Here is a 20,458-nt window from a genome sequence, read left to right as displayed (position 1 = left end):
CAACCGGAAACAATCTCTAGGAACAACATCCCCTCCCTTTCCCCGACATCCCCGACCGACGATACGGACAGACGATAGACCACGAACGGTCAACTACCGCCCGCCGCGGCCCTCCGACGCGGCCCCGTTTTTCTAACCCTTGGTTGGCCCTGTCTCCGGGCGCAATCAAAGCCGCGCTTCCAGGCCAGAAGGGCAGTTCGGCGACCCAGTTGACAACCGGGATACGAGTGAGTCCATCCTTACTCCACTTCTGGATCCCAATTCCCCCCCTAAGCGATCTCCCGGACCATCTGGCGGCTCGACGCGGGAGCCGGGACGGGCGAAAAAACGATCGGGTCTGCTAATGATCCAACTCCTTTCGCAGACGCCATGGCCGACTACCCGCGTGATCGAATGCCCCCCCCACGGCAGCAACATCAGCAGCCGCAGCAGCAGCAACAACAACAGCAGCAGCAGCAAAGCCAATATGGCCAGTCCAACAACTACCAGCGAGATGCTGCGTTTTCGAGCATCTTCGGCGCCGCGCCCCCTCCCGGTCGCTCGCAAACGATGACCTCGTCCGTCCATCCGCCGCAGTTCATGCACCAGGATGGACGCACGCACACCATGTCGTCAACCACGTCGACCATGTCGGAGATGCCGAGACCTCCGCCCCAGCGACCGCCACCCGGTGCCGGCTACGGGGATCCAATGCCCCCTCCTCGACAACGCCCGGCCGATGGCGGCCAAGGATACATGTACTCCCAGGCCCAGCCGCGCTCAGTGTCGGGCGGGCAGCAGGTCCCATCACCACAATACCTGCAACAGCAGCGGCGGCCATATCCCGGCAGTCCGCCCTCACAGCAGCCAGGGCCTCCGCGGTTCGACCCGTCGCGAGGGCCGCCACCGCAGGGCTACTACAACCAGCAGCGGAGTCCTGCGCAGCGCTTCCATCAAGGCGGCGGCCCCGCGCCTGCCATGAATGCAGACCCTTACCGATCGCAGTCCCTAGCCAGCTATCCGAGACCTCAGATGTACCAGTCTCCGCCGCAACAAGCCCCGGCCAACGCCTTCCGTCATGCCCAGTACAATCAGCATTCGGCGCGGACGACGGCCCAGGGACGGATCGTTCCCGAGAGGCATATGGAGGACCGCTCCATGACTATGACCGGCTATCCTTCACACGATCGAGACGCGCACCAGACGATGAGCGGCCGCGTAATTCCGAACAGGCGTCCAGTGGGTGGTGTTGATCACATGGGCGGTGGATCGCCCAACGTCGGGTACGCAGCGGGGTACGGGCCGCCCGGATCACAGACGAGGACCACGAGTATGGCGTCGTCGATCGGCAACGACAGCAATAGGTCCATGTCGATGGCCTCGACGATAGTGCCGCCTTCGATAACCCCCAGCGATAAGACGGACAGCCAGGCTCTCGTGCATCGGTCGTCGAGAGGCAACTCGATACACGAACGCCCGCCGACGGCCAAGATCAGGCCTCCGATTGTGTACCCTGCCCTTCTCTCGCGCGTTGCCGAGTGCTTCCGCCAAAAGATCGTTGTGGGTGACCGAACCAAGAACGAACTCACGTACAAGAACGCCTTTAGCGGATCTGAAGCTGTCGATGTTCTGTCGTACATCATCAGAACCACGGACAGGCAGTTGGCGTTGCTCCTGGGTCGCGCGCTCGATTACCAAAAGTTCTTCCACGATGTCACATACGAGCATCGGTTGCGGGATTCAAACTACGAAATGTACCAGTTCCGGGAGAGCATGACGGACGATGCCGAAGAGAAGCCTGCGGTCAACGGTGTCTTTATCTTGCTGTCCGAGTGCTATTCGCCCACCTGCACGAGGGATCAGCTCTGCTACTCGATTGCATGCCCGCGACGGCTGGAGCAGGTGTCGAGGTTGAATCTCAAGATGGGCCCCGGCCTCAAGCGCGAGGGAGAAGCCGCCGTAAACGACGACGACGTAGACCAGACGGACGAGCAGAAGCTGTGGATCAACAGCGTGCCCAAGGAGGTGGCGGACAGCATAGGGGACCGCGAGAAGAAGAGGCAAGAGGTCATCTCGGAGATCTGCTACACGGAGCGAGACTTCGTCAAGGATCTGGAGTACCTCCGGGACTTCTGGATCTACCCGCTGAGGGGCAAGATCAACGGCATGTCGCCGATCCCCGTCCAGAGGAGGGAAAAGGTCGTCCGGAACATCTTCACCAATATCATCGACCCCCCGAGCATCCACGGCGTCAGTTCCAGGTTTGCGCGCGCCTTGACCGAGCGGCAGCAGAAGACGCCCGTGGTCAGGAACGTCGGCGACGTGTTCCTGGAGTTTGTGCCGCAGTTTGAACCGTTTATCCTGTACGGGTCGAAGCAGCTCGAGGGTAAGTTTGAGTTCGAGAACGAACGGTCCATCAACAAGGACTTTGCGAGGTTTGTGGATGAAGTCGAGCGGCGGAGGGAGTCGAGGAAGTTGGAGCTCAACGGCTACCTGACCAAGCCGACGACGAGACTGGCTCGGTACCCATTGCTCTTGGAGCAAGTGCTCAAGTACACGGAACCCGACAACCCGGACAAGGAGGATATCCCCAAGGTCCTGGTCATGATCAGAGACCTCCTGAGCCGCGTCAATGCCGAGAGCGGCAAGGCCGAGAACCGCTTCAACCTGCGGCGTCTGCACGAGCAGCTCAAATTCCGGCCCAACGAGAAGGTGGATCTGAAACTCTTGGAAGAAGGCCGAGAGCTCGTGTACAAGAGCCAGCTCAAGAAGGGGCCCACAGAACAGGCCGACATCACGGGCTATCTGTTCGACCACGCCGTGCTCTTTGTGCGCGTTAAGCAGGTGGGCAAGGTGGAGGAAGTCAAGGCGTACCGTAGACCCATCCCGTTGGAACTGCTCTCCATCAAGGAGATGGCCGAGGTGATACCCCAGTCGGGCGCCGTGAAGCGGTCGTCGTCGAGCTTGCTGCCCGCGCTGCGGACCTCTGGAAACGACACAAAGAAGGGCGACGGCTGGCCCATCACGTTCCGGCACCTTGGCAAGAACGGGTACGAATTGCTGCTGTACGGGGCCAATCAGTCCGGGCGCCAGAAGTGGCTCGAGCTCATCGATGCCGCGCAGCAGCGGCTCAGGGCGCGGGCCGACTTCCTGAACACGACCGTCATCTCGTGCGGCTTCTTCTCGGGCCAGAATAAGGTCAACTGCGTGGCGCCGTTTGGTACGTATGACGACGGTCGGGTCCTTGATGTAGTGTGATACTGACAATCTGCTTAGACGGCGGGCGCAAGCTCATCTACGGGACCGACAGCGGCATCTACATGTCGGACCGGCGGTCCAGGGGCGGGGACGCGACGCCCAAGCGGGTGATCGACGTGCCGAACGTGACGCAGGTGGACGTGCTCGAGGAGTACCAGCTGCTCCTGGTGCTCTCGAACCGGTCGCTGCTGTCGTACCAGCTCAGCGCGCTGGACCCCAACGAGCCCGTCTCGTCGAAGCGGGCCAAGAAGATCCAGAGCCACTGCAACTTCTTCAAGACGGGCATCTGCCTCAGCCGCCACCTCGTGTGCTGCGTCAAGAGCTCGGCCCTGTCGACCACCATCAAGGTGTACGAGCCCAACGACGCCATGTCGCGCACGGGAGGGCGGGGCGGCCTCGGCGGCATGTTCAACGCCGGCCGGGACGGGCTGAAGCCGTTCAGGGAGTTTTACATACCCACCGAGTCGACGTCGGTGCACTTCCTCAAGTCCAAGCTCTGCGTCGCCTGCGCCCGCGGGTTCGAGGTGGTCAGCCTCGAGACGCTCGAGACGCAGTCGCTGCTCGACCAGGCCGACACGTCGCTCGACTTTGTCGCGCGGAAGGAAGGCGTCAAGCCCATCCACATCGAGCGGCTCAACGGCGAGTTCCTGCTCAACTACTCCGAGTTCTCCTTCTTTGTCAACCGCAACGGCTGGCGCGCGAGGCCCGAGTGGCGGCTGGACTGGGAGGGCACGCCGCAGGCGTTTGCGCTGAGCTACCCGTGGATCCTGGCGTTTGAGCCGAACTTCATCGAGCTGCGGAATATTGAGAACTTGGCGGTGCATATCGTGCCGCATAAGAATATGCGCATGTTGCATAGTAGCACGCATGAGGTTGGTTTCTCCCTTTTTTTTTTTTTTTTTTTTCTCTCTCTCGCTGTTATTCATTTGATAAGTAGACGCTAATGCTAACATCACTGGGACAGATCATCTTTGCGTACGAAGATGAGAGGGGCGAGGATGTCATCGAGGCGATGGACTTCTGGAAGAGCCAGAGAAAGTCCGAGCTGTATCCCCAGCAGCAGCAACAGCAACTGCAGGCGTCGTCGTCGTTGTCGCCTCCGTCGAGTTCGGCAGGGGGGATGGTGCCACGGCTTGGTGGGCAATGAGATGGGGGTCTTGTTGATCTTCAGGATTGTGAAGTTGAGAATGTTTATTTATTTATTTATTTGTTTCTCTATTTGTGGTTGTTCTTTTCCTGGCTCTTGTTCTTCATCCAGCGGGGGAAATAGGCATTTAAATAATATCACTTTCGCCTTTTTTTTTTCTGGAAGTAATCCTGGGTGTTGGTGTTGATGCTGGTCTTGGGGTCTCAGGTCTTTAGTCTGTCTGGTACCTGGACGATTGTGTCGGGATAGTGGGCAGTAGGGAAGGTTAATTTCTATGTGGTCGTGGTGTCGGAGTCACATCCCGGTGCCTACAGTATCCAGCGATCTCTCCCCGGCTACTACAGTTCAGTACTGATCATGATACCGGGAATGGATTAGTGGTGATAGGATGGAAGAGTAGATTGGATAAGAAGGATGATCTGTGCTTGCGTGGTTCAAGAGATTGTGCAAATACTCCTTTACCTGGTGAGGAAGAAGAGCTTTGTAAACCTCGATGGCTGTCCCGTCCCTCTGATGCGGGACTGCTTGGAGCTCGTTGCCGCGGGATGTTAGGAGGCAGAACATGGGCGTGGCCTTTTTATCCCGAGCTACGTACTACAATCCGACAACGCGTTCTCTACTTTGACCGTCAAACCTGTTACTATTCTCTATCTTCGGTACCACGGGAAGATGAGAGCGTCGGCGGGGACGGGGACTGGGTAGGGGAGGGTGAACATGTGTCGGAGTTGCTCCACCGTTGGTATTTAACAGGGGGAGGGGGAGGTGGTGGCAAGAACGCACAACTAGCATCTGTCCTGCGGTAAGCGTTCTTGTGCCAATTATGACCCCCAGGAGATATCACATCGGACAGATCCACAAGCACTCCGCTCTTCCAGTTCTCCTTTCGAAGCGACTGTCTGAACACAAACCCGGCACGCCAAAGGAAATCCAGCACCAGCTGCATCTGGCCCATGTAGTTATCTCCCTCGGGTATGTATTCATACACTATGGAGAAGTACTTGCGATCGGGAAATATCTGACGGTCCTCGATATTCCGCAACTTCACGACCACCGAACGTAACCGCCGGTGCAGGTTGCAGAGTTGTTCGCCGTCGATCTTCAACCACCTGAAGCATTTCTTCATGCGCGGAATGGACGATATCTCGACGGCGTCGGCGTCCTTCACAAGCTGGCTCTGGCGGTCTTCGGTGGAGAGGGCTAACAGATTGTCTAAAGCGTCGTCGGGGGTACGTGGTTCCGCATGCACTCGTATGGGGAGTGTTTCTGTGTCGTGACTGACGGCAGCTTCAATCTTCTCTAGGAGGGCTGCGTTCATGCTCTCGCGTTGTGCAGCGTAGTAGAAGCCGAACGTCGTCGGTGGTTCGGTGTCTCAGAACTTATCGGGTTGTCAGGACCAGCCATCTCTTCCCAAAAGATACACATCGCCAACGTACTACTTTGAGGACAAATGGTCCTTGGTCACCAAACATCACCTTCCAAGCAAAGCCGTCAAGTCCGCCACCCAGCCTGGCGATCCATGAAATAGTGTTCAGGTCAAAAGGACAACGCCGGAGAAGCGGTCGTATGAAGTCGCGTTCTGAGCAAGCGGGAGGACCAACCATCAAGTTTTCATCGTAGAACGGCCACTGTCTCATGTCCGCCCTGCGGCGTGCAGTTGGTTGATCCATTTGGTAATGAGGTAAGGTGGGTGAAAATAGGAAAAAAGCGAATTGATGAATGGCGCCTCAAATCATCCACAGTCCAGAAAGAGCAGAGAGAATCACGTGAGACCAGTGATACCAGTGATGACTAGGATGATGTTAACATAAAAAGACCTAGTTCTAGTTAGGCTGCACTAACCTCTTCATGATCCGGGCGGGCACGCTTTTCTTATCCCAAATTCTAGTCATTTCAAGGGTATCTTTTGTAGCGTTGGAACTCTTACGGGAGTCAGATAACACAAATGCCTCGCATCACACACACACAGACACCTCTCTCTCTCTCTCTCTCTCTCTCTCTCTTTTTTTTTTTTTTTTTCTTCGGCATAAGTGTCTCACGAAGTTGTGGGTACACGGCAAACAACGCATTATCATCTCACCAAAACAGATAAAACAGTTGAAATAATCAAAGTTGTCTTCTTCAGAAGTATCCAATCCTATCTAACGGTCAGGAAAATTCTGGCGGGGCTCGCCGCAGTTGCCCACATCGCTGCGCACCTTGCGTTTCTCTTTTATACGCACCTCACCGTTTCTCTAGTCACTGCAAGTTCTCCGCATTCTGTAAAGAGAGCGATCTTGGCCTAAGTGACTCTTTTTATTTGGTCCCTCTGACGCTACGTTCAACAATACTAACCAATACATAATCTTGGACACTCTTTCCACAAACCGATTAATTATTGCTAGAACCAGCGTGGCGTGCTATTTCATAGTAGGTAACTCGACTCTTGATGAGATTGGACTTCGAGGAGACTTCGGTTAGGTTGTTCGGCGTCTAAGAAACCCTGGTGTGAGTACTGCAGGGTAATGATTGTTTTGCTTTTGCGGTGATGAAAACACGAAGTAGGTCGTCAGCGATAAACCCTAGCCGCTCAGGCCTGTTCTAGGCCGTGCTCGTTGGCGGTCCAACCACTTTTGCCAAAGTCTGAACTGTCAGCCCAATATGATTATCCTAGCCCGGGCTGTTCAGCACCAGCGGGCTGTTCAGCACCAGCGATTCGACTCTACGGAAACCGATGTGTCCGTGGCATCTCTGAGCCTGAGCGAGGCGTCTTCGTTCCGGGACCTTGACCCCTTTGCAGGGAGTACAGAGAACCGGAATACGCAGTCATCTCCTGGGATGCCCAAGGGGAATGTCTCACTATCAAGCTCGCTTTGTGGTGTTTGTCTATGATGGCCATGGGCGACACAAGCATCAGCGAACAGTACCCTCCTCTCGACAGCTGGACCAGGTTGGGGAAAGGGTACGTCCACAACACGTCGGGCAGGCGATCGATGCGCCCGCCGGATGGTGCATGCCTCTGGGAGGCATCCGGAGCTCTCCTGGGCCGGGACATGCGGCTGGAAAGCCGCCAGGAAGAAGGCTGGCAACAACAGGGCGTGGTGGAACAGCACGGGGCCAGTCAAGGTCAGGTCCAAGACGAACTGTATGCTGGTCAGAATGAAGCGAGACCGTGCTCGGACGAAGAAGAAATGGAAATTCCTCGGGGGGGATCCAGTGCCAAGAGGAATCACAGCCCCAAGACTGGATCTCCTACTGGCCGTGGCAAGAGAAAATGCGGGTGGTTTAGCTAGCTCGGTTCGCGGCTTCAAAACAACCCGTTCTACGAGCAATCATGCAGCAAAGCACTGGAAAACATTCGTCGAAGGAATCGAGTTCCTGCAAGAGGACGAGCTCGCCCAGTCGGCCTTTTCCAAGTTTCTCGGCAACGACGCATATTATCTGGCTGCCGAGCAAATCTTGTTCCTTCACGACTTCTACAGGCGTAATGGGTGGGTAGGTAAGTTTGATAGTATGGACGACTGGAAGCGTGACCTTGATAACCAAAGTGACGATCCGAAGAGATAGTATTTGCCTTATTGGAAGGATCGGAGAAAATATAGCAGGAGTGGAGGCGCGGAATGGAGTGTGTGGATTCCCAAGGGCCTGCTTTGGGTTACTAGGAACAATGGGGGTCCAGAAATCTGCCCATATCAAGCTATAATGTTACGCGGCCGGAACCGTGGCGGCGGACACGGGAAGGTGCATCGTCGGGTGGGGGCATGTCTCGGGAGTCTGTAAAGCCTCTAGGTTGTCAAGGGCGGTTCCCTAGTGATGTCCCTCCTTCTCCTCCTCTTCTCTTCTTCCTCACAGTCTGTTGGTCTTCATCAATTGAGTGGTTAGTTCCCAGGCGCCGCCCTGATGTCTTAACTTCACTTGCCGTGACAGGAGGGAGGGCCGAGGCCATGATAGCATGAGCGAGGCAGGCCAGCACCGAGCCTCGCGGGTCGGACGCAGTTAGTTCGCATCCAAAACAGGGAACGGGGTCCTGGCGCCGAGAATCCATCTCCACCGCGAATGCCCGGGAGGCGTTCTAGAGGGCTCGATGGGTATGAACGAAGTAGAATGGGCGACGCCTTCCGGCCTCCATCGCCGGCGCCGTTTGTAGTCGTTACGGAGGCGGCCCCGGTCCGGGAACGCGAACGGGATCTCGTCCGGCAAAACATCGAGCGAATGTTGCGCCGAGTCGGCTGAGTCAGCAATTGCAGTCGTGCACTAGACGAGATTTTGCTGTGATCGATGGATAAAATTGCCGGTGTTGCAAGCAGTTATGGCCCGGATAACGAGTCTTTATACCTCAATACCAACATGTTTAGGGATGCAGACCGTGGGTTGAAAGTCCAAGAAAGAATGTATAAGTGGAGGACTGGGGAATGAATAGCTCTGTGCGAGGTTTTGGCATTTCCGTCCACACATGATGAGATACTAGAAACGGGGACAATGTCGGTTGGAGGTTTTGGTCGTACAGGTAGTAGGAAGTCGGTCTAGGGGCTTGAGGGAATCAAACGTGCCGTTGCACTAAGACGGTACCTTACTGCGCTGCACCCCGCTTCCTCCTCGTGGAAGAAACATTCCAGGTTGAGCCATCTCAGCTATCTATAGGCCGCGCAATTAAGCATCTATCCTCAATTTCGCCAATCATCTGGAAGTAAGGACGGACTGGTTTATCCAGGGAGGCCCCTTGCGACTTGAGTACTATAAATCACATAGCATCAACATTCAACAAGAGAATTGCCACACTACGAAGACATCGGTTTCACTATCGTGATTGTCTATCCTCTTGTTCTTTAAGGGCCGCTTATCCGCTCGCAGCTCACTTAGAACTTAGCCGGTCCCATCAAACACTAAGACAGTGCCCGCTTTTCCAGACTCCTCCCTAATCAACATCAAGTGAAGTGGTTACCTACTATGAGTCAACCGTGTCTCATAGACGTCAGTACCAAATGGCATAGCCTTCCTACCGAACTTCGCCTCATCATCTACCAGCTTACCTAGGAACTAACGGACGTTTTGCTCGAATTCTAGAACCGCAATGTAGAGCGGAGACCTAGGACCTGTATGTTCACCGAGGGCGAAGTAGAGGAGATACTTTTGCTCAGAGTCCGCAGTGCTCTACCGGTCACCCTATATCTCAATCTAGAGGCCCGCGAGTTGACTCTCCGCTATTACGTTCCCTTCTTCGAGGCCCGTAACAACAACGGGATTACTTATCTTATCCTCGACTCTAGCCCGTATAACTCTCCTCCTCTAGGGATAGTAGCTTTCTCCGCATCCGACCTACAGTTTATCTCGGCAGTCTCCGCGGCAAGACACATACGCTACGTTGGCGACTGGTTTAGTGCAAAGGACTTGGCTAATAAAACACTCTATAGGTGGTTCCCCGAGCTTCGAGTCATTGACAAATGCATTTGGATCAAACGACTACGAGGGCCTGAAGGTGCACTGGCCGGGTGGTCCCGCATCTCCAGATTCACCCAGCTGTCGGTTCCCTATTGCCCGCCGTGGAAGGTACACATAATCAAGCTTGTTAGGCCAGACGTAATCACCTGCGTTGCGTTTCCGTCCGCGGCATATAGGTGCGCTTAGGGTGCGCCGCCTAGTCGGGTTAGAGTCAGTCAATTTGTCTGGCGATGAACGGTACGAGAAAGGTAGATAGATTTTTGAGAGCGGATCGGTTGGATAGGAAACGGAGCTTTGAGGTAATTGACCGCGTTCGTTGTAACACCATTAACGTTATATCCTACGCTACGTCCAGTTCAAAGTTTTCCTGACACCGACTGGTACCAAGGTCCCAGCTCCCTTCTCCAGCGCCGCGATGTACGCGTCTGACAGGAAGCTCTTATATAAGTCGTCCGCTGCGCTAGCGGCCTGTTGTCGGGGTTATTATAGTGGAAATCTTGCCTTCTCTAACTTAGCGAAATCCTACATTTCCCCAGTACTGCCGAGTTACCGTGGCCGAAGTAGGGACTAGGTAAGCAGAAAAGGCTCTATTTGATGATTAAGTGGGGTGATCACTAGCTACATTTGTTGTCTTGGGTTACATTTTGTCTGGGAGAGCGGAAACAACCTCATTTCCGTTTCAAGAAAGGCAGGTCAATAACGGAACATACTAACTGTTAGAACAGAGTCCTCCCAAATAACCCCGCCGCCAACGACAGCAAGTATGCGCGTTGGCGACGCCCTTATTCATTGAACCAGGGGTGCTGGAGTGCCTCCCGGGCAGTGATCCGCCGCCGAGGATCGAGGCGGGTCATCCTGCAAATAAGATCCTTGAACTGCGGGTCGACCGGTTCCCACACAGTCCAGGGCTCTCTCTTGTCTTCGGTGCTGAACGACATGAGAAGCCCTCCAAATCGGTTGACAAAGGGATCTTTCTCTCCTCCATGGTACTCGATGAAACCATGGAAGTCGTCGATGTCATTGAGAAAATAAGATACGTGGCGCCTGAGTATCATATCCGACGGGTCCTCGGCTTTGTTCGCCTCGTCCGAGTAAAAGATCATCCTGTCTAGCCAGACATATATAGCCTAGACCGAGGAAGGAAATTCGTTAGCATCTTGTAGCCAACAATAAGAGTCGGGAGAGGGGTAGAGTTTTAGAACTTACTACGATGCCGAATGAGAAGATATCAGCGGGGGTATACTGCGCTCCTCTTGCCCACGCTTCGGGGCTCCTCTAGAACAGGTTCCCAGAGAGGCACTTTCCGAGGCCTCGAGACTTGGGAGGTATAACAAAGACCTCCTCCAGATCTGTGATCTGTGTATTCCTAAACCCAATAGTCCCGTTGCTTTGCTTAAATGTATCCATCGTGATGTTAGATGGTTTGGTATCTATCGGAGATATTAGTAGCTAAAGATAAAAATACTAATATATAGATAAACGACTGACCTGTATGATAGATGTTCTTGTCGTGTAGGTCAGATAAACCCGCGAGAGCGTCCCTTAATATCATCTTCTTAGTTGAGGGAGGGATTGCCGCTGTGTTGACCGACTGTAAGTTATACTGGAGGAATGGGAATACGAATATATGGCGATCGGGGATACTGTCTATAAGTACTCGGATATAGGCCGAGCCGTTGACGAGTTTCTGTAGATCCAGATTATACTGAAAATCGCCTGGTAAGATGTCCTTGAGTATATACTGCTTTCCCTTGTAGCTGGTGTAGAGCAAGAGTTAAAACCAACCATGATATACTCGGTTAGGAAGGGAGGAGGCTATCGCGACTGAACCTACCTCGCACGGTACAAGCAATAGAGCAGGGGTCCCCTCGTCCGCTCGTAAATGATCTCATCAATTATGTAGGATCTCCTGGAGGCGGACGTGACTTGTGTTCCTTTGGCAAGAGGCTGTTGGCAGGTTGAAGGGGGAGTTGCAATCGAAGATATGCTGGTAGATGAGATTCGACTTCGTATGGGAGCGCGAGGGAAATAAGGTAACGGAGGAAGGTTGGTCAAAAGAAGGGAGAGAGAGGACAGTTGATAAACCAAGGAAGGTCGTGAGCGTAGACGCGCAGACAGTGTTACTGCGGGGGATACTATGGCAAACGAGCGGCAATCCCTTATATGTTTTCGATAAGGGGCGTTGCGACGTATCCGAATGGACACCAGGCCCTAACAGCTATACGGTGCGGCCCGGGAGTAAGAAGGGCTTATTCGTACTGTCTCAACAATCCAGCTTATAGACCAATCAGCGCAAGTTACCTCTTACCTCTCGCGCGAGGTAAGGCGAATTTAATGGAGAAAGACGTTATTGTTCAAGATTATATGCAGTACAAATGTAGTGACTAGTGAATATATGCATATACCAAAGACAAACATTGGTGAACCCTCTATGCCCGGAATGAAAAGAGATATCTAAGATAAAGTGCGTGAAGGTGGCCCAACTAGGTTTAGTCTTCCCGGATTTTCGTATAGCTACAACTGCATGTATCTAGGTATATATCAAATGAGGCTTGTGTAAGGTATCTTTGCTAAGCGCCAAGCTCTGGCCTAGCTGCCTATGTCAAGCCGAAGCGTTTGTTCTATCTTCTTTGACGAGTCGACGACGATGAGGAACCCCGGCAGAACCCCCGGCGTTTAGTGAAGTGCTGAGATTGAAGGTCCTGAGAGTTGTCATCCAATAGATGTAACTTTTATATGGAAAAATAGATAACTCTATCCCTTCTTTAACGTGAATAAGCGTTGAAGCTGGCGCTCTTTTGTGTAACTCATTTCAGTACAAGGCTGCTTGACTACAAGCCCGCAACGTCAAGTGGACGTTCTAAGCTGAATCCTTAAAGAGCCGCCCGGCCTCTACACGCTCTGCTCTTCCCTAGCCTCGCTGGCCTCGCTGGCTGCGGCCGGACAACCCCATGGCTTATGCATTCCGAGGTTCCAGAGGCCGTAGCGTCGTAAAAATGCGACGTGGTCAGCTTTATAAGAAACAAGTTGGGCCTGGTGCGCCAACAAGTCCACTTAGTAGCTCGACTAATTCAGGGTCCGTTCTTATGTGGCTACGCTGCTAGGACTAAGTATTTAACCTCGACGGAGTCGGTAGTGATAGAGAGGACTGTTCGACAATCCTTCAGCAGTACCCTTCAAACAAACCTTCATTTGACTTCCTAAACTTTTTGAACCAAGCTGTCTTCCGACCATCGTCTCCCTCGCTCAGATCACTATGTCTGCGCCCAATATGATCAAGGCTACTAAGGCCATTACCACCATTGCTACGACGAACGGTCTAGTCGTCGTTGGCTATATGACGCAAACCTCGCTGTGGACTAGGGCTGCTCTCTCCGATGATATGAAGGCGCAATGGGTTACTGCTGTAAAAGAAAAGGCAGATAAGGGGGAACTAGCTAAGGACGTCAAGGAGGCCTCTGTTATATATGTTCCATCTTGTAAAGGGGGTTGTTCTGGGAACACGTTGAGGGAGATGGACTACGATGTCTCAGTATCGAAAAGGGTTCGATCAGTGGGCGATAGCTTCACGAACAGCCTCCTATTGTCATTGACTACACAGAGACTGATCCTTGCGGATCAGAAGTGCCCCGCGTGAGAGAGTCCCCTCACGGGGTTCTTATCTATCCTGTATCGTGACATCATCCAGCATCATTCGGCGGGTCCTCCTGACTTTCGTTCGGAGACTCTCGTTACACATCCCTTCTTCTGTAGCTTATAGCCCCAGACCTGCCTATGCGATTTTTATGGGAATACAGTAACTTAAGCTACAGGATCATGTTAACTCATGAGGGCTATAGCTTGACGCCGTATGCTAGCGATGGAGACAAACGTACGCACTTTACAGGTTTCGAGATGAAGGAGGAGGGTAAAGTGGAAACGGGCACGGTGCGGCATACTTTGCCTGCGACAGGTTATAGTGAGGAATGACTGCCGGCATATTACGACGTGTGCAAGGACGCGTTGACCTGTTAGAACCCACCATCGCCGTCGTGGTGGTGGTGGTGGTGGTGGTGGTGGTGATGGTGGTGGTGGTGCTGGTGATGGCTGCTTAGGCTACCCCAGCCGCCCTAGTGGCAGCTATGCAGTCAGTGTATGTATATGTACAAATACAGGACATCCTGTTCCTTGCTCCTGGAGATCTCTTACTCTTCTCTTGTGTGAACTGTTTCGTTATAAACCCGATATCACTGTACGAGCTGTTGCTACCGTTTGCTTGACTATGATTACCACATTACCTATACCTAATCTTTCTAACTGCTCTGTGCCTTCGCCTTTAAGCTGTCAGGCTGTCGCTGCAATCATACGCTCGCTTATAGAGCCCCGGGACTCGAGATCAGACCCAGCGGAACTGCGATGAGCCCTCGGCGCTGTGGGAGTCTGTGATGTATAAAAGGCCTCAACTTGGCCTTCAGTGTCCATTAATATTGATTTGGATCCCTATCGTAGGATTAAGTGGACATTCAAATCTCACCGTAGTAGAGGAAACGGTCTTGTTTCGAACAAAGACCCTGGACTTGGACCCTAGGTGATGATTTGACTGTGGAGAGGGTTGAAGACTAGAAGCCAGTGCTTGCGACCGTAATAATAGCGTCGATATATCGTGTAGCTACACGATACGATGTTGTATGAATAATGTAGTAGCTTGGCCTGGTACTTGTAGTATGTACGCGAGTCCTCGAGAGCTCCGGAGACAAGTTTTCGAAGGTCGACAACCATCTCGTGGCTCGCAGAGCGGTGCAGATCTAGAATGCGCAGCTCTAGGTCCCGGAGATAGCAAAGTGCCCCATTTTCGTAGAGCCAGCCCTGGGCAACGGCGACAACTACTACGAGGTAGGGAGATACGGATGCGATGGCCTCCCAGCGTTTGATGAGGCGCCTGTTTCTGGATCCCGAAACCCCTGTACTTGACGGCTAATGACAGCAGCGTCCGGCTACGATTATCTTTCGTACTGACACGCATTTCTAGCGCCGAGCAGCAGCTTGACGATGGCTTCGTGCTTAGTCACAATAGCCCACCATAACGGCATCCAGTTATCGTTATCCTTTACATCGGTATCGACCTTGTCTATGCCGAGCAGGAACTTGACAACAGCCTTATACCCATTCGCAGTCAACGACAGCAGCGTCTGGCACACTCGTGACGCAAAACTGGCTATCAGCCTTGTGGCGACTGAGTTGGGTGCCACCATGGAAGTAGTATAGTGGGTTGTCCAGGTTGTCAGCGACTGCCTCACAATCTGCCAAGACCTATAGAGGAGAGGCACAAACGCGTTTAGTTGGCTAAAAATAAAATTTGCAACGCGTTGGTGGAACTTGTATGCCACAAGGCGATGTTAATCATACCCCAGTATAGATAGGAAACGGAGTTGGGAAAGGGAATAGTGAAAACTGAGCGCGTACGCCTTCACTACCGTGTCTTCAACACGTAACCCAAGCTCTGCTGAGTCAGCAATTTGAGCCAAAAAGCAAGTGCACTACCAGGTCAAGATTCACGTTCACGGCCCCCCCGCAACAACGACAGCTTCTTGTCTTCGTTTCTGTTCAATGGGGGGCGGTTTCTAGTCCTCAAAGCTAGCAGTTCTGGCCCCTTCTGAGCAGATACACAACTTTTATGCGCAAAACCGAGGGCCAAATGCCAAACCTACCGTTCGTCCCAACCCCTTTGCAACAGGTGGCCTCTGCCACCTCGGTCGTCGTTATCCTAAATTTCAGCGGTGCATCTAACACAGGAAAGAAGCTTGCCTCACGAAGAACCACAGAATGTTAGGCGACCGTGAAAGATGCCATCTACGGTTTTCCTTAACTTATAGCATATCTCGGTTGAACACTATAGCGGGGTGATCATGACCCTATTATGCGCTTATCCGCTTTTGGTTAGCCTGTATTCTGCAACGCAGCGATTAGTGCGCCACCTAAATATGCAGACCCAGTTACAGTCAACGCGACCTCATCCAGACCCGACAGCAGATGCGAACATGCCAGACGGCTACCACAAGCTCCCAACACTGGGATAGATCGAACCGCCTGGTCCCCGACCTATGCGGCGAGAGCACTACTGTTTCCAGCTACCCTTGAAACCCATCGCCTACCTGGGCCGCTTCAAACACGGACAGAAACCATACCACATGAGATGGCAAGCACAAATAGAGAGGACGCGGAGGTGGTAGCCGAGCTCCCACCGCCGTCGCAATCCCACTTTGCCAAATTTGAAAACTTCACACCCAACGATGGCGCGTCCTTTGACAATGAATTTGGTCGCCTCGCGTCGTCGCAGAACTGGATCCCTGGCTCGCAGCAGTATACCCGGGAGCGCACAGTTGCGATGCGCCAGGAGCTCAAGCTGCACTACTTTTCGCAGTCGCAGGATGACGACAATGGTGAAACAGACGCTGAATTCACAGAGGAAGATCTGGAGCTTAAGGGCTACCAAGACCTATGCCGCGAGGTGGGCATCCCCTCGAATGACTCCATTGCGGAGTGCAAAAGGGATCTGAAGAGCACGCTCGTCAACATCGTGGACCTGATCGACGCCCGGCGGATGGGCAAGAAGGTTGAGGTGTGGGATGACTTCAAGGCCTTCCGCGACTACACCCTCCAAGATGAACATCGCATCGACGCGTGCGAGGCGAAGAAGGATGGCGGGTTTTTGGCGTCGTTACTGCAGCGTCTTCGACTGACAGGCTCACAATGGCGAAGGAAAAAAGGCGGGAAGAGCGGTGCTGGCTCTAGAGTGGCTTCAGGACGGGTGACAAAGAGTCGTCTTCGTGTCTAGAATCTGTAGATTGTGCGCTAGTTTAATATCCACAAGCGAATGTTATGGGAACGACAGGCTTACCCTGTGTCTTGGTTCCAGACTACCCCGTTGCCTCCACTGAGATCCTCTTAGGTAGCTCGTTACGGGATATTGCTTCATCTAGCTAAGCGTAAGGTCGATAGGATTATCCCGGCTGCTCCCTTGCCCCCTATATACCCACGAGAAGCCACCGTATTCACGTGCTCACCGTCTCCAGCTAAGTCTATCAGGACCCTTAGTATCGAGCCAGAATAGAGTACCGGCTGACGGTCCGTCAGATCTTGTACCAAGGCGTCACAATCCCACTCGACCCAGTAATCGATCACACCGTCCCAGCTCTTAGCACGGTTCTGTAAGGTTCAAAATCACCCCTTTTCCAGCCCGTTTGTAAATGATCTTCGCAAAGTCCTTTACAGGTGCTTGACCCCGTACATTGCAAGGCTCGTGCCTATAATAAGAGGGAAGTCTAGGCACTATAACAGGTCATGCCGTACGATGGCTGGGATCTAGTCAGCCCACGGGTCCTGTTCATCGTAAAGCACGATACCCGGTCGAAGCATTCCGATTGCGGTTACGCATTTCCCTGCTGCCGTTCTAGCGTCGGATATCTCGGCATAGCCGGGACACAGAGGCTCCTGTCCTACCAAAGTCTTCGCTTCTCGGCCACACTCGTCCCAGCAACATATACTACAACAGTTGAAGCATCGCAAACGGTGGAGAGATTAGAGGGGAACACATTCGACGCCTCTATTACCCTCTTGGAATCACGGCTCGTAGTCGACTCGGTGGTACTCTCGGATATACCTCAGCGGTACTTCCTGTAGAAACGAAATCGACTTCTAGGACCCTTCTGCAAATCGGTAGAGAGGCCAACCTTCTCTTCAAGGCAGTCGATATTCTAGATATAGTCCCGAACCAGCTTTCCAGCATCACGCAAACTAAGGATAAAGCGATATGTTCTTGTAGGACTGGCGTGCTTAACGACCTAGTGTATCTTGGTGATGCTACTGTAGAAGAGAGGCCTCCTTTCCGGATCAGAGAACCGACGAGTAGAAAAGACGACGATAACCGAAGGAATAAACGCCATTTTTCGACCGAAAGTCCTAAGTCTGGTGAGAGGTGGCCAGGAAGGCAAACAGGGAATACCTACAGGAATACCTGCCTTTGTACTGATGCCAGCCCCTATGATGGTCACAATCTTGGACACGGCACCAAATAGGCTCGCGATGCTTTGCAGGTGGAGACGGTCGTCCGGTCGCACATGGGTGATGGCCATTTACACCAAGACAGCGGCGGACAGTGATTCCACGTGATGACTCTCAGGAACGTAGGAGGAATGGAGACGGCTACGAAAAGTTGATTGTCGAGGTCGCTGGTCAGCTGGTGGATTCGCCGGGCTTCTAAGGAGGGAGAAGTCAAGGAACAATGGGAAGCGAAAGGGAAGAGGAGCGAGAGGGGGTTTATATACTCTAGAGCTCCAGGCATCTAGGCCTTGACCATTCTCTTCCCGCTCCTGACAAAGCCGGTGTCTCGGGTGGCTGCGCAGTATGGAGACGTTGGTGGCCGGCGGAAAGGCAAACAGGGCCTGTCAATTCATAGCAATCTATACAAGGACTTGGTAGCTGGAAAGTCGCCAGGCCGTTCACCGTCACACGCTTAAGAACTGCGTCCTCAAGCGGCCAAGCGGCCATTCCTCGAACTTCGCCATAGGGTGTGGGCGGTCCCTTCTTCGCCAGAACGTTGAGAGGATGGCTGGCTGGGGATACTACGTCGCGCGGAGTGTTTCCGGCCTGGAGCTGGTGTTCGGACTTGTTGTGGTTGGGAGACGTTACCATTAGAGCGAACCTGTCGTCCGGTGGCCATCTTAGGAAGGGCAGAGCGAGGAGAGCTCAGCTTGCGGCGCTTACGGGCTGGCGGCCGAAGGTCACCATCTCCTTCTCATCTTGCCCCTGTTCGCTGCCTTCGGGAGGGCGGTACATGTCCTCATTCTCGGCCTCCGCAATGTCGTGTCGACTCTGGCGTAAATGGCGCCGAGGACTGTCTTGGCCGTCAGCTGGCTGCGTTAGCTTTCACACCCTGCTGTGAGACGTGCATCAGAGGTATTGTTACATATCTTTCAGCACGCACGACGCAGTATCACAATGCTATAGCAGCGAAAAGGATATAACAGAACCCAGACAGGTATCAATTCTCCGTTGCCCTGTTGTGCACCACCGGCCCGGATTGACCCGTGTCAGTATCTTCGGGAAGATGGGCAGATTCCTGGCGAGACTTCAAGTCAAGAACCAAAGGGTTGTGAGAACACAGTCCCTTGTAATTGAACTGATGCGGGTGATCCCAGGGGGAAAGGGAGTGGAGACGACGGTGTTCCCCCGCGCGGCCAGTCACGCCAGCCGACTCAGTCTCTGTGAGCGCCCCAAACCAGATAGTAAAGATTGCCTCGGTAAATACCACGAGCTCTTGTGCTTTGATTATATCCCCAATTTCCGAAGACGCCGCCTCCATTGCCAAGAGGGTAGCAAAATGCCCAGCGGTACGGCTTAAGCCACGTTGTTTGATCCGGTTGTTGAGCCCAGGGCCGCTATCATAATAATGTCCCTTACGATGCTGAAGCGCTCTCCCAGACAATCCATGGGCATACTTGGTGGCCGAACCAATGTAAATGTAGTTCTCTACTGTAAGCGGATTGAGGCCGGCGCCCCCGCCACGCTTGAGAACCCACGCATAGACCCCGAACAAGCTCGTATCCTGCCAAGCCAAGCTCCTCCAATCTGCAGCTGTGGGCGGGCTGGGGGCGGCCAAGATGTGCTTCACCCGTGTCGGAATCAACGGGAGAATGGTTGCCGCCCAGGCTTCTGTCGATTTGGTGCCTAAGATGGCTCTCCATTGGGTGGTAGTATCGCCCTCCTTCAGCAGTCCGTCGATGACGTGGCATATTCGTGCCTCGAGGACGGATTGCTCTTTCTTTCCGAGATCTCTGTCTAGAAACGCTACTGAGAAGGAGACGGCGTCGTTCCCCAGCTCCATACTCTTTTCCTTTGCCATCAACCGTAACCGGTACCTAACGGCGTCTGGTTCTCGACCTATTTGCCGTGCAATGGATTCAATGTCGATTCTTCGGCGGTTACGGGTGAGTTTGATCAGGTGCTCCTTCTCTTCATCCGACCATTTCCCACGTTTCCGTTCCCGCACCAGGCTCGCCAACTCCTTGTCCTCTTCTAGCATGGCAACGAATACTGTTAGGGGGGTCCGCCGCTCAGTAGTGCCTGCCAAACTAAAAATCTCACAAGGCCTATAACCTTGCTGCAGGAGTTTCCGTATTTTTTCTCTCTCTGCCGGAGTCAAGGGGTCGTCTCCATTGTGTGGCATACCGGCCGTGTGAACAGTACGAATGGTGGTACTGTTGGGCTGCATGTGATGACGTATCGCCATGTGGTCATGATTCCATCTTCCAAATATGGGAGAAGCCAGCAAGGCAGCGGGCTTTCGAAATACTGCTGGAGAGATGTAACCCTCGCAGCCTGATCGGAAAGCCCTTAGCGGGGATGGCATGATTGAGACAGAGAGGGGCATGTCGAAGGCCGACGGTGCCCAATTACCAGCCTAAGACGTCACCACCTAGCACGTGACTCACGCTTTCCAGATGAGGGTATCGTTATCGTGATAAGTTTTTTGCCCAGCTCGGTAGCCGCAAACATTTGCTTCCCTTGATCCTCGACTATCTTCAAACTCCGTGACCGACCTACAAACCTTCGACAACTGATAGCCAAGATCTATCGCTAGAAGCTTGATATATACTCGAGTACACTCCAAAAGCAGTGCTG

General features: G+C 53.3%; 4 protein-coding genes across 4 annotated transcripts; 2 read left to right on the top strand and 2 right to left on the bottom strand.

Moving 5' to 3' along the window:
* Nucleotides 1-369: 369 nt before the first annotated feature.
* On the top strand, nt 370-4,384 carry ROM2 (RHO1 GDP-GTP exchange protein 2; the record flags this gene model as incomplete). The annotated part of the gene is made up of 3 exons (XM_071057379.1): nt 370-3,199; nt 3,256-4,109; nt 4,202-4,384. 3 exons carry the CDS (start codon nt 370-372, stop codon nt 4,382-4,384), a joined length of 3,867 nt encoding a protein of 1,288 aa, XP_070913480.1.
* Nucleotides 4,385-5,031: 647 nt separating this feature from the next.
* MFIFM68171_01956 (uncharacterized protein) lies at nt 5,032-6,051 on the bottom strand (the record flags this gene model as incomplete). The annotated part of the gene is made up of 3 exons (XM_071057378.1): nt 5,032-5,078; nt 5,165-5,752; nt 5,814-6,051. 3 exons carry the CDS (start codon nt 6,049-6,051, stop codon nt 5,032-5,034), a joined length of 873 nt encoding a protein of 290 aa, XP_070913479.1.
* A 4,530-nt stretch (nt 6,052-10,581) lies between these two features.
* Nucleotides 10,582-12,217, bottom strand: MFIFM68171_01955 (uncharacterized protein; the record flags this gene model as incomplete). Its single annotated transcript, XM_071057377.1, has 7 exons — nt 10,582-10,926; nt 11,006-11,074; nt 11,138-11,229; nt 11,288-11,556; nt 11,634-11,786; nt 12,059-12,074; nt 12,205-12,217. The coding sequence occupies 7 exons, from the start codon at nt 12,215-12,217 to the stop codon at nt 10,582-10,584; spliced, it is 957 nt and encodes a 318-aa protein (XP_070913478.1).
* A 3,754-nt stretch (nt 12,218-15,971) lies between these two features.
* On the top strand, nt 15,972-16,613 carry MFIFM68171_01954 (uncharacterized protein; the record flags this gene model as incomplete). The annotated part of the gene is made up of 1 exon (XM_071057376.1): nt 15,972-16,613. One exon carries the CDS (start codon nt 15,972-15,974, stop codon nt 16,611-16,613), a length of 642 nt encoding a protein of 213 aa, XP_070913477.1.
* Between the last annotated feature and the right edge of the window lie 3,845 nt (nt 16,614-20,458).

Source organism: Madurella fahalii (genome assembly GCF_045866475.1).
Source record: "Madurella fahalii IFM 68171 DNA, scaffold_1, whole genome shotgun sequence".
Classification (NCBI taxonomy): Eukaryota; Fungi; Ascomycota; class Sordariomycetes; order Sordariales; genus Madurella; species Madurella fahalii.
The sequence above is the reverse complement of the archived record's forward strand: the minus strand, read 5'-3'. Positions and strand labels throughout refer to the sequence as shown.